The sequence below is a fragment of the Lithobates pipiens genome, unplaced genomic scaffold, assembly GCF_037356315.1.
Source record: "Lithobates pipiens isolate NorthernLeopardFrog02 unplaced genomic scaffold, aLitPip1_a1.2 Scaffold_35, whole genome shotgun sequence".
NCBI classification, from domain to species: Eukaryota; Metazoa; Chordata; class Amphibia; order Anura; family Ranidae; genus Lithobates; species Lithobates pipiens.
The window spans coordinates 24797508-24811928 of NW_027507811.1; the positions used below are offsets into that span (position 1 = coordinate 24797508).

The window sequence follows — 14421 nt, forward strand, 5'->3', positions numbered from 1 at the left end:
GCTATCATTTTTTACTCTCTCTTCACAGGATAACATAGTTGCGAAAAAGACATCGGTAGATGGACAAAACCCGATTATGGTTCCACTACATTTCTTGCTAACTTCAGAGATAAGCAACGACAAGAAGATTCTAGAAGTCACCCAGAAGATCATTAAGCTCCTGACAGGAGAGGTGAGTGGTGGTGGGAATTCTGGGACATTATCCAGTAACAGACAAGGGATGTGTCTGGATGGTGACTGTATCATTGTGTGTGTCAGGTTTCCCGATCTTCTTATAACTCACTGGAAGGTCACAGGGTCAACAATATTAAAGTAGAAGATAATGGAGTAGAGGAGGAATGGGTAAGGGTTGATATGCCATGGAAAGTGGAGGAGATCCATCAAGAGATCAAAACAGGTGAGGTATAAGCACTAAATATTTACAAATTGACTTTCGGACTCCACAAGTCCTAGTGCCTCCTAGCCTTGTTCTAGTGTTGGCCCTCGTTAAGTCATTGTAGCATAACACGTAAGGGCAGAGCACTGAGCCTCAGGTGTCTATGCAGAGTCGATGTCCTGTGTCTCCCATTAGACCCATGTTAGGTGGTCTCTTACATTCTGTGTTGGTCTACTTTTAAATTGCCTGTTGATCTGCTAGAAGTTAGCAACACCCAGCATTGTGTCAATTGTTTGCTTTGTTTGCTTTGGACCCCAGTAAAGTGACAGTTGGTATACTAGAGGTTAGCAACACCCAGCAATTGTGTCAATTGTTTGCTTTGGGGGCCCCTCCTAGATTGTCCACTGCAGAATCACGTTGTTATGGGTAATAAATAGAGGGTTAATAGTGTTGACAACTCTCACAGTGAACTAGGGAATGAACAGATCACAAACTTAACCAAGTAATCGGCATTGGGGGGAAGTCATTTAGACGTAACGCGTAGGGCGGAGCGCTGGAGCTGAGCCTGTCACTCCCATTGGACCCCAGTTAAGTGACAGTTGGTATACTAGAGGTTAGCAACACCCGGCAATTGTGTCAATTGTTTGCTTTGGGGGCTCCTCCTAGATTGTCCACCGCAGAATCACGGTGTTATGGGTAATAAATAGAGGGTTAATAGTGTTGATAACTCTCACAGTGAACTAGGGAATGAATAGGTCACTAACATAACCGAGTAATCGGCATCAGGGGGAAGTCATTTAGACGTAACGCGTAGGGCGGAGCGCTGGAGCTGAGCCTGTCACTCCCATTGGACCCCAGTTAAGTGACAGTTGGTATACTAGAGGTTAGCAACACCCAGCAATTGTGTCAATTGTTTGCTTTGGGGGCTCCTCCTAGATTGTCCACCGCAGAATCCCGTTGTTATGGGTAATAAATAGTGGGTTAATAGTGTTGATAACTCTCACAGGGAACTAGGGAATGAACTGATTACTAACCTAACCGAGTAATCGGCATCGGGGGGAAGTCATTTAGACGTAACGCGTAGGGCGGATCGCTGGAGCTGAGCCTGTCGCTCCCATTGGACCCCAGTTAAGTGACAGTTGGTATACTAGAGGTTAGCAACACCCAGCAATTGTGTCAATTGTTTGCTTTGGAGGCCCCTCCTAGATTGTCCACTGCAGAATCACGTTGTTATGGGTAATAAATAGTGAGTTAATAGTGTTGATAACTCTCACAGTGAACTAGGGAATGAACAGATCACTAACCTAACCGAGTAATCGGCATCAGGGGGGGAAGTCATTTAGACGTAACGCGTAGGGCGGATCGCTGGCGCTAAGCCTCAGATGTCTATGCAGAGCCAATGTTCTGTCGCTCTCATTGGGCCCAAGTTAAGTGACAGTTGATATACTAGAGGTTAGCAACACCCAGCAATTGTGTCAATTGTTTGCTTTTGGAGGCCCCTCCTGGATTGTCCACTGCAGAATCAAGTTGTTTTTGGGTAAAAGTACGGTTTAATAAATATCAATGATAACTATCACACGAATGAACAGATCACTAACCTTGCCAAGTAATTGGCATCAGGGGGAAGTCATTTCGACATAATGTGTAGGGCGGAGCGCTGAGCCTCAGGTGTCTATGCAGAGTCAATGTTCTGTGTCTACCATTGGACCCATGTTAGGTGACCTCTTTCATTCTCTGTTGGTCTACTTTTAAATTGCCTGTTGGTAGGTTGACTAGGTTAGCAACACCCAGCAATTGTGCCAATTGTTTGCTCCTAGATTGTCCACTACAGAACCAGCACCCCCTAGATCCCCTCAACATCTCATAAGCACGATGTAGTCAGTGTGTGTGTTTCCATCAGATGGACCCAGTAACAGAAACCCACCAGAGAGATGTCCCCGTCCTCTGTATTCCCGGGATTCCACACAGGAGGATCACACCATCCCCCACCATCATCAGGTAGTTGGGGCTATGTTGATATCAAGCTTGACTTGACAGTATTTGATTATGTCCTTCTATATATTTTATGGAATTTTCTGTAGGTTATCAGTGTTCACCATCATTTTGTGATTTTAGGGGGATGATCTGAAAACTGAGGTTAAAGCAGAAGACACGTATGTGATGGGTGATCAGCCGTCTGTGAAGGAAGCTGAAATGATGGTGGCAATTACCAAAGAGGAACATTCTCTAGATATCAGCACAGGTAAGTATTGTATACAAAAAATGCAGCTACAATTTTATTTTACTTAATTTAAGATACGCATATTGACCTAAAGAAAGAAAGAGAAGATGTTATCACTATACAGTAGGGTGGGGCTCAATTATAAATGATGGACCAGTAAAGTAGGGATGATAATTTTATTTGTAATCTATTGTAAACTGGCCTTCATTTTGTGATTATTAGTTTTCTATGTTGCTTCATCAACATAGAGAACATCTTCATTTTTACCTATAAGATCATGAATGTACCTATCCTACAACCTAATGTGTCCAACGAATGTGGTGGAGTTATTGTATACTGTTTGATAGATCAATCTCCACTCCTCTCCAAAATATCACAGTCCTTGTATTTATAGTAATACCCAACAAATGAGGTGGAGATACTGAACACTAGACATGTGCAGAGTAAAATATTTCGTTTCGGAATTTCGTTTTCGTCTGAAAACTTAATTTATTTAGTTACTCCCGAAATTCGTTTTTATTTATTTCGTTTTTCGTTCAAAAATTGCATTCGTCCGAAAATCCACATGAATTACGGTCGAATCTGTCTTGGAAGGCTTATGGTGTCTGTCGAATGTATAAAGAAGATTCGACGGAGCTAACTATATAGCATACTTTAGAACCCTATTAAAGTCTATGGGACTCCAACGTTCAAAATCTAAAGTGCTAATTTTAAAGGCTAATTTGCAAGTTACTGTCCTAAAAAGTGTTTGGGGACCCGGGTCCTGCCCCAGGGGACATGTATCAATGCAAAAAAAAGTTTTAAAAATGGCCGTTTTTTCGGGAGCAGTGATTTTAATAATGATTAAAGTGAAACAATAAAAGTGTAATATTCCTTTAAATTTCGTAGGGGGGGGTTGTCTATAGTGTGCCTGTGAAGGGGCGCATGTTTCCCGTGCTTAGAATTGTCCCTGCACAAAGTGTCATTTATGCAGGAAAAAAAGTCCTTTAAAATCACTCGCAGCTATAATGAATTGTCGGCTCCCGTAATACAGAGAACACTCATTGAAAGTCATTGATAAAAAAATAAATAAATAAATAAAAAAGCGTGGGGGTCCCCCAAATTCAATTACCAGGCCCTTCAGGTCTGGTATGGATATTAAGGAGAACCCTGCCTCAAATTTAAGAAAAAATTTGACGTGGGGTTCCCCCTAAATATCCATAACCAGACCCTTCAGGTCTGGTATGGATATTAAGGGGAACCCCGCGTCAAATAAAAAAAAAAATTGACGTGGGGTTCCCCCTAAAAATCCATACCAGACCCTTTATCCGAGCACGCAACCTGGCAGGCCGCAGGAAAAGAGGGGGGGACGAGAGAGCGGCCCCCCCTCCCTCCTGAACCGTACCAGGCCACATGCCCTCAACATTGGGAGGATGCTTTGGGGGTCCGTGACCCCTCAAAGCACCTTGTCCCCATGTTGATGAGGACAAGGGCCTCATCCCCACAACCCTGGCCGGTGGTTGTGGAGGTCTGCGGGCGGGGGGCTTATCAGAATCTGGAAGCCCCCTTTAACAAGGGGACCCCCAGATCCCGGCCCCCCCCCTGTTTGAAATGGTAAGGGGGTACAAAAGTACCCCTACCATTTCACAAAGAAAGTGTAAAAAATGTTTAAATAAAACAAACACACTTTTTAAAAATTCCTTTATTAAAAATAAAAAAAAGATTCCAGCGGCGGTAATCCACTCTTGCTATCCAGCGACGGACGGTCAGCTCTCCATCGATGTCTAATGTCATCCAGCGCAGCGCAGCATCCTTCTTCTGTCTCCTCCACGGAGACACTGGAGGCATTCCGGCGCTGACGTTTCTTATATACGGAGGGCGGGGCCACCCGTCACCTGACCCCGCCCCCCTCTGACGCAAGGGGAAACCCGGGGTTCCTCGTGACGTATGGGTGACCCCGCCCCCCTCTGATGTAACGGAAACCTGCCTGTGTTACATCAGAGGGGTGCGGGTCACCCCTACGTCACAGGGAACCCCGGGTTTCCCCTTGCGTCAGAGGGGGGCGGGGTCAGGTGACGGGTGGCCCCGCCCACCCTATATAAGAAACGTCAAGCCGCCGGAATGTCTGTAGTGTCTCCTCCACGGAGACAGAAGAAGGATGCTGCGCTGCGCTGGATGACATTAGACATCGATGGAGAGCTGACCGTCCGTCGCTGGATAGCAAGAGTGGATTACCGCCGCTGGAATCTTTTTTTTATTTTTAATAAAGGAATTTTTAAAAAGTGTGTTTGTTTTATTTAACAATTTTTTACACTTTCTTTGTGAAATGGTAGGGGTACTTTTGTACCCCCTTACCATTTCAAACAGGGGGGGGGCCGGGATCTGGGGGTCCCCTTGTTAAAGGGGGCTTCCAGATTCTGATAAGCCCCCCGCCCGCAGACCTCCACAACCACCGGCCAGGGTTGTGGGGATGAGGCCCTTGTCCTCATCAACATGGGGACAAGGTGCTTTGAGGGGTCACGGACCCCCAAAGCATCCTCCCAATGTTGAGGGCATGTGGCCTGGTACGGTTCAGGAGGGAGGGGGGGGCGCTCTCTCGTCCCCCCTCTTTTCCTGCGGCCTGCCAGGTTGCGTGCTCGGATAAAGGGTCTGGTATGGATTTTTAGGGGGAACCCCATGTCAAATTTTTTTTAAATTTGATGCGGGGTTCCCCTTAATATCCATACCAGACCTGAAGGGTCTGGTTATGGATATTTAGGGGGAACCCCACGTCAATTTTTTTCTTAAATTTGAGGCAGGGTTCCCCTTAATATCCATACCAGACCTGAAGGGCCTGGAAATTGAATTTGGGGGACCCCCACGCTTTTTTTTTTATTTATTTATTTATTTTTTTATCAATGACTTTCAATGAGTGTTCTCTGTATTACGGGAGCCGACAATTCATAATAGCTGCGAGTGATTTTAAAGGACTTTTTTTCCTGCATAAATGACACTTTGTGCAGGGACAATTCTAAGCACGGGAAACATGCGCCCCTTCACAGGCATACTATAGACAACCCCCCCCTACGAAATTTAAAGGAATATTACACTTTTATTGTTTCACTTTAATCATTATTAAAATCATTGCTCCCGAAAAAACGGCCGTTTTTAAAACTTTTTTTTGCATTGATACATGTCCCCTGGGGCAGGACCCGGGTCCCCAAACACTTTTTAGGACAGTAACTTGCAGAATCTTTTCTCTCTGTCAAATCTTTTTTCTCTGTCGAATATTTTCTCTATATAATCTTGGACTAATAGAGGTAAGGTTAAGCACATTCGACCACAGGTTCTATAGACAGATTGTTATCGTCAGAGTCATGTCGAATCTCCTATTCTATATCGAACTGTTGTAACAATGAAAACGAAAATAAAGCATTTATTTATGTCGGATCTTTCGTTTTTCGGATTTTGTGCTTTCGTTATCGTTTGTCAAAACGAAAACGAAAATAGCTGAAATTCGGACGAAAATGCATTCGGACGAAAACGAATGCACATGTCTACTGAACACCAAATATAAAGTTGTTTGTTCCTCAGGTACTCGTCATCATATATAAAGGTCCATCTCCATTCCTCAATCTAACATCATGTTCCCAACCTATGAGGAGGAGATATGTTACACCATATGAAAAGTCCATCTCCATTCCTCAATATAACGCCATGTTCCCAACAAATGAGGAGGAGATACTGTACACCATATGAAAGGTCCATCTCCATTCTTCAATATACCGTCATGTTCCCAACAAATGATGAGGAGATACTGTACACCATATGAAAGGTCCATCTCCATTCCTCAATATAACGTCATGTTCCCAACAAATGAGGAGGAGATACTGTACACCATATGAAAGGTCCATCTCCATTCCTCAATATAACGTCATGTTCCCAACAAATGAGGAGGAGATACTGTACACCATATGAAAGGTCCATCTCCATTCCTCAATATAACGTCATGTTCCCAACAAATGAGGAGGAGATACTGTACACCATATGAAAGGTCCATCTCCATTCCTCAATATAACGTCATGTTCCCAACAAATGAGGAGCAGATACTGTACACCATATGAAAGGTCCATCTCCATTCTTCAATATACCGTCATGTTCCCAACAAATGAAGAGGAGACATTGTACACCATAGAAAGGTTCGTCTCCATTCCTCAATAGGGATGAGCCGAACACCCCCCAAACCCCCCCCCCCCCCCCCCGGTTCGGTTCACAGTAGAACATGCGAACAGGCAAAACATTTGTTCAAACACGCAAACACCCTTAAAGTCTACGGGACAGGAACATGAATAATCAAAAGTGCTAATTTTAAAGGCTTATATGCAGGGTGTTATCATAAAAAGTGTTTGGGGACCTGGGTCCTGCCCCAGGGGACATGTATCACTGCAACAAAAAAGTTTTAAAAACTGACATTTTTTTGGGAGCAGTGATTTTAATAATGCTCAAAGTGAAACAATAAAAGTGAAATATTCCTTTAAATTTCATACCTAGGGGGTGTCTATAGTATGCCTGTAAAGTTGCGCGTTTAGAACAGTTCGAGAGCAAAATGACATTTCTAAAGGAAAAAAAGTAATTTAAAACTACTACGTCTATAATGAATTGTAGGTCCCGCCAATACACATAAAAGTCATTGAAAAAAACATCATGGGATTCTCCCACAGTCCATTACCAGGCCCTTTGGGTCTGGTATGCATATTAAGGGAAACCCAAACCAAAATTAAAAAAAAATATTGCGTGGGGGTCCCCCCAAATTCCATACCAGGCCCTTCAGGTCTGGTATGGATATTAAGGGGAACCCCACACCAAAAAAAAAAAAAATGGTGTGGGGTCCCCCTCAAAATAAAAAATTGCATGGGGGTTCCCCCAAATGTAAGCATTAAAATCACTGCTCCTGAAAAAGTCAGTTTTTAAAACTTTCTTTTGCATTGATACATGTCCCCTGGGGCAGGACATAGGTCCCCAAACACTTTTTATGACAATACCAAGCATATAAGCCTTTAAAATTAGCACTTTTGATTTCTCCCATAGACTTTTAAAGGTGTTCCGCGGCTTTTCTAATTTGCCACGACCACCCCAAATTATTCCATATTCGGTGAACAGGCGAACACCCAATGTTCGAGTCGAACTTACATTCGACTTCAACATCGGGCTCATCCATATTCCTCAATATAACATCATGTTTCCAACAAATGAGGTGGAGATACTGTACGCCATATGAAAGGTCCATCTCCATTCCTCAATATAACGTCATGTTCCCAACAAATGAGGAGGAGATACTGTACACCATATGAAAGGTCCATCTCCATTCCTCAATATAAGGTCATGTACCCAACAAATGAGGTGGAGATACTGTACACCATATGAAAGGTCCATCTCCATTCCTCAATATAACGTCATGTTCCCAACAAATGAGGAGGAGATACTGTACACCATATGAAAGGTCCATCTCCATTCCTCAATATAACGTCATGTTCCCAACAAATGAGGTGGAGATACTGTACACCATATGAAAGGTCAATCTCTATTCCTCAATATAATGTCATGTTCCCAACAAATGAGGAGGAGATACTGTACACCATATGAAAGGTCTATCTCCATTCCTCAATATAACGTCATGTTCCCAACAAATGAGGAGGAGATACTGTACACCATATGAAAGGTCCATCTCCATTCCTCAATATAACGTCATGTCCCCAACAAATGAGGAGGAGATACTGTACACCATATGAAAGGTCCATCTCCATTCCTCAATATAACGTCATGTTCCCAACAAATAAGGTGGAGATACTGTACACCATATGAAAGGTCAATCTCTATTCCTCCGTCATATTCCCAGCAAAAGAGGAGCAGATACTGTAAACCACATGACATGGTCCATCTGTACTGCTGAATATAACGTCATGCTCAAACTTATTTTCAACAGGTGGACATGGTGGCTGGAGTGCTTCAGAGGGACATCTTATTTTACCTTCAGATTATAATGAAGATAATGACATGGCACAATATTCTCCAGAAGGCCTCGGCACCCCATATATACATCACAGACTTGATGACATGGAGAGCTCAGCAGATTCTTTTATATTTGAAGAAACCAATGACAAACTACGTACTGTTATCCCAAATGTCCAGGCAAGTTGTCACAGTGGAGATGAATCGCCAGATCCTTCAATTCCCGAGGAATATTCTTATAATACTTTGGATACAGTTAACCCAATAAATCACACAGCCGAGCTTCCATTTCCATGTTCAGAGTGCGGGAAAGGTTTTAAAAGCAAGAAAGTACTCCGCATACATCTGATGGGCCATGCTGGCAAGAAGATATATCCTTGCCCAGAGTGCGAAAATTTGTACCTTTCAAACTGTGGCCTGGTAGCACACAAGAGACTTCATGCCGGCGAAAAGGACTTCAAGTGTCCTGAGTGTGGAGAGTGTTTTGGCCTCAAATCACAACTCACTGCTCACCAGAAAGTTCACTCTGAGCCCTTTAACTGTTCTGAGTGTGAGAAAACCTTCAGAAAAAGACAACAACTCACTCGGCACCAAAGAACGCACACGGGGGAAAAGCCCTACTCGTGTTCTGAGTGTGGAAAGTCTTTCACTCTCAGAATGCAGCTCAAAAGACACCATTTGGTCCACACTGGAGTGAAGCCCTTTTCTTGTTCCGAGTGTTGGAAATCCTTCTCCACTAAAGCAAACCGTGACAATCATTTAAGGATTCACACTGGTGAGAAGCCTTATTCTTGCCCAAATTGCTGTAAACACTTTGCGCGGAGAGAGACACTGGTTGTCCACCAAAGAAACCACTGTAAAAGTTCCAGAGGCCTCGCAAAAGCTGAATAGTCTTGTCTGTAGAATGATAGTGCCAGTTTGGTGGGAAATCTGATGAAGTGGGATCCAGTGGAGTTACTGTAGCAGGCCACATGGATGCTATGGGTCCAGAGATTGGAAGGGGCATGGAGGGGTTGGATAGGTTGCAAATCATGTTGACTCTGATCTCCGGTGAAGTCTCCAGTCTAGAAAATCGGATGTTGGAGGCACAGGAGGAGATTTGGGCTCATCGCTATTGTAGAGGGTCCTGGGTGTCTTAGCAGTGCAGCCCATTCCTCTTGGAAAGTGAACATCTTCATTGGCTGTGGTGAAGTAGCTTACATGAAACAAGATTACCCTCCAATGGGTACCAAGGATTAAGAATGAGTTTGCCTTTGTTCGGACCATGTGTGGGTCCGAACCTGGAAGCCAGTTGTGAATCTTGCTCATATAAGCTCGAGGTGAGGGATTCCCCATTACAAAGGGAGAATGATGCTCATATTATGACCACATAAGTCCAAACCTGGAAGCCAGTTGTCATTCTTGCTCCAATGAACTATGGGTGAGGGATTGTACAGGATCGGATCGACGATGCTTATGACATGACATTATTAACCTATTATGACCACATGAACAAGCTTGTCCTTACCCAGAAGGTTATTTAAAGCATAAACATATAAAAGAAGCCTACAAGGGAAAGATGGAAGCAAACAAATGTTTGAGAGCAGGCTCTCAAATTTTCCGACAACAAGACATGTTGTTGGAAATTCTGAGCGTGTGTATACGATTCCGACGCATGCTCGGAATCGAGCAGAAGAGCCACACTGGCTATTGAACTTCATTTTACTTGGCTTGTTGTATGTCACAGCGTTCTTGACGTTCGGAATTTCCAACAACATTTGTGTGACCGTGGTATGGAAGACAAGTTTGACCTAACATCCTTCGGAAAAAAAATCCACGGTTTTGTTGTTGCAAAATCCTATCGTGTGTACATAGGCTAACTCATTTCACCCATCATGGGCTTGATCATTTGAAACGGGGCACACTTCCATCTCTCTCTTGGATATTTCTGAGTATTGGACAAGATGAGCCCTGGGAGCTGCACTCAACAGGGACTGAATCACAGAATGACTGAATTAGAGAGCTTGGAGCAGCCCTGCATGTTCGATTGGGGTTCCATAAACAAATGAAGGGAGTACCAGACCAAATGGTAAGTAAGAGTTTAAATCACTTTAAAGGTTGACATACATAAAAAAAAAAAAAACACGTTTCAGGAGCCAAACCACCTTCATCAGGACTACAAAAAAAGTACAAAGATAAATCAAAAAATATATATAAACACTATAAACATGAATATCTGTGTACTTGTTATAAATACACATTAGGAATCATTCTACAATTTTTTGTATGTGTATTTACAGTAATTACATGCATCATCATGTTTATAGTGTTCATATTCACAGTATATGCTTATTTACGTTTATACTTTTTGGAGCTCTGATGAAAAGGGAGTGGTTTGGCCGCTGAAACGCGTTGAAGGTTTTATATGTGAACCTTTTATCATTTGGTCCAGGGCGTTTATTTTTTTACATCTATTTTTTTATTTTTATTAATACTTTATAAAAAATAAAAAAAAGTACTCCTTTGATGTATAATTTATTGTGCATAGTCATTATTTATGTTGTAATATTCATTTACTGCCACAGTAATAAAAGTTCTCCTTGGTGAACCATAGGGTGGACTCTTTGTTTTGATTCATATGTAATTTTACTATTGACCACAATTACGTGTTCTTCTTCGGCAACCCTACATGGGTGACTTATTGGAATTTGGCCTTTGGAGAAGGCCAATTTGTAACCACTGCTTCCTGGGAGAGCTGGGTGACTTTAATTCCACCAGAATAGGTCCCACAGAAGTTCAAGTTCTTCTAGCTCTTCTGGGAAGTACGACAATGATACTCTGCCTCCCAGAGGCGTTAGAAACTGAGCTGAGGTAAGTATACAGTATGTGTCGTCGTCGTCACCCCCCCCCCCCCCCCCGTCCTTGGGCCTTGGATCCCACCAGCTGTTCACCTGTATTACCACAGACATGGCTTAAATGAGAAGTAAAGGGGTTGACCTAAGAAGGTTCATCATGAAACCAGGCATCAAAGAAAGTGGGCACAGATATCTGACAGAGTGCTTATGAGGATTTTTGGTGGCTCAGTAAGATGGGTGGAGGTTAGACACAAAGGAGTTTCTGGGTCCAAATCCTTATGCCGTGTACACACGATCGGAAATTCGGCCAGCAAAAAGACTGATGAGAGCTTTTGGTCTGAAAATGTGACCGTGTGTATGCTCCATTGGACTTTTGCTGGTGGAATTTCAGCCAGCAAAGAATTGACAGCATGTTCTCAATTTTTCGGTCGGAAAAAATTCTGATCGTCTGTACCAATTCCGACGTGCAAAATTCCTACGAATGCTCATAAACAATTTGACGCATGCTCGGAAGCATTGAACTTCATTTTTGTGGCTCGTCGTAGTGCTGTACGTCACTGCATTCTTGACGGTTGAAAGTTCAGCAAAGTTTTGTGTGACCGTGTGTATGCAAGCCAAGCTTCAGCGGAATTCCATCGGAAAAAGCATCCAAGATTTTTTCCGACGGAAATTCCGCTCATGTGTACGCGGCATTACAGTACCAACTCCTCCTTCCAGTATCGCTGCTGGAAGGCTGATTTGTGAAGAAACATTTAATGGAACTTTCTTACTGGTTCTTTATTTCCAGTGTCATCATTCTTTTTCTACAGAAGACATTAAAAAATAGAAATAAGTGTAGGGCACCCCTTGGGAGCCACTGGTGAACTGAGCCTGGCACACAGCATTTTCTTCACTCTTCTACTCGCTAAATGGAACAGTCTAGGGGTGTCTTTTAGGGTTTCATTGGAACAATGAACTTGGTGGGGTGAAGGGAGCATGAGACACACCAAAACTGGTGAACTGAACACTACGAGGACTCTTATTTAGCTTGCTGAGCTACACAAAAATGTCTCACGGAATTTATAATGCTGGCAGGTGACTGGGACTTTCCCAAAATTCCAAACTCTGTACACGGTCACTAACTTCCAGAACTGGGTAATTTACTCACATAGCCACAGGATCATCAATTACCTCCTCACCGGGCTCTCTCCAGTGAGGGAGATACAAACTCACACCACCATAGAACAGCTGGACACCTTTTCTCCATCTTCCTCCAGGTACTCTCCAGTGAACTCCAGACCCAAACAAACTCCAGGAATAGACTTTGTAAATAGACCCCCCAGCTATGACCTCGATGTCTTCTAGGGGGCACCTCCAGAAATGCTCAAAGGGGTCTCCTCCAGTAGTACTGGACCCAGGAACTCTGCTGCTCCTGTCTCAGGTGACACCAGTGATGGGACACTATTCATTCTATTGATCTCAATGATGGGGCACTATTCCTCCCATTGATACCAATGATGGGAAGATATTCCTTCCACTGATCCCAACAATAGGGCACTATTACGCCCACTGACATCAATGACTAGACACTATTCCTCATACTGACACCAATGATAGGACAGTATTCCTCCCACTGACGCCAATAATTGGACACTATTCCTCCCATTGATTCTAATGATGGGACGTTATTACTCCCATTGATACCAATGATGGGGCATTATTCCTCCCATTGATCCCAATGATGGGGCACTATTCCTCCCATTGATGCCAATGATGGGATGATATTCCTCCCATTAATACCAATGATGGGGCGATATTCCTCCCATTAATACCAATGATGGGGCATTATTCCTCCCATTAATACCAATGATGGGACATTATTCCTCCCATTGATCAGAACAATGTGACACTATTACTCCCACTGACACCAGTGATGGGGCACTATTCCTCCTGCTAACACCAATGGCGGGGCACTATTCCTCCCACTGACACCAGTGATGAGGCAATATTTCTCTCGCTAACACCAATGATGGGGCACTATACCTCCCACTGATATCAATGATGGGACGCTACCACTGATGACATTTTCTTCTCCCATTTGCCACAGTCCGGCCCCTTTAAATTTTGAAGGATGGGAAATTTGGAGACCCCTAATTTACACTACTGTAGGAGGGTGCTCCACCAGCATATGGGTGAAGGTTCATCTTACCTCTTACACACCTCCATAGTGGAATCTCAAGTATTCACCTCTAAGATGAAGTATATTTTAGAGTGTAAAACCCAACTCCAGGAAATCTGAACATTCCTCATTGCAGTGGTAGAGTAGCATTTTACTTACCTGATCCTCCAGTCTGCAGCTGGCCCTCCCCCATGCTCCAGCAGTGGACTGTCCCTCATTGTGTACAGGGCTATGGATTCTTCAATGGTCTTGGTGATGTCAGGACCTTACACAGATGGAACGTGGGAGAGGAGACGCTGTGGGGACCAGCTTAGCAGCACAGAAGAGCAGAGGATTGGCTAAGTAAATCTACTTTTTTATGGGGGCTACATGCATGTTAGAAACTGAAAGAAAGGGGACTGCAAGCAAAATGGATTTCTCAAAGAAGTGGGGGTGTCATTTGATGGATGCCAAGACAAAGGAGGGTGCTAAGAAAAGAGGAGCTGAAGCCATGGTGGGTATTAAGAGAAGGGCATGCAGGTGGTAAGCATAGTAGGTGGTGAGTGAAGGGGGGTATAGGCCCATTGGAGCAGTGTGAGGTGGGTGGTGAGAGAAGGGGTTATGAAGCATGGTGGAAGCAGGCTGGTGTGGGGCTCAGAAGCAGACTATCGTGGGGCTCAGAAACAGGCTGGTGTGGGTCTCAGAAGCAGGGTGTTTTGAAGTTCAGGAACAGGCTATTGTGGGGCTCCAGGAACAGGTTTGTATAGGGCTCAGGTGAAGGTTGGTGTTTGGCCCCAGAACAAGCTGGTGTGGGATTCAGGAGATGGCTGTTTTAGGGCTCAGAAACAGCTTGGTGTGGGTTTAAGGACCAGGCTGGTGTGGGGTC

General features: G+C 43.8%; 2 protein-coding genes across 4 annotated transcripts in view; both read left to right on the top strand.

The window, feature by feature from the left end:
• Positions 1-10990, top strand: part of LOC143956261 (uncharacterized) — a 51706-nt gene extending 40716 nt beyond the window's left edge. For all 3 annotated transcript variants that reach the window (XM_077466467.1, XM_077466466.1, XM_077466465.1), the window contains exons 2-6: positions 29-172; positions 259-397; positions 2277-2374; positions 2492-2618; positions 8539-10990. In XM_077466467.1, the coding sequence (XP_077322593.1) occupies positions 29-172; positions 259-397; positions 2277-2374; positions 2492-2618; positions 8539-9455 (1425 nt within the window). In that variant the 3' untranslated portion in view covers positions 9456-10990. The remainder of the gene's footprint in view (positions 1-28; positions 173-258; positions 398-2276; positions 2375-2491; positions 2619-8538) is intronic.
• Positions 1-14421, top strand: part of LOC143955220 (uncharacterized) — an 86190-nt gene that overhangs the window by 53046 nt on the left and 18723 nt on the right. The window lies entirely within an intron of this gene.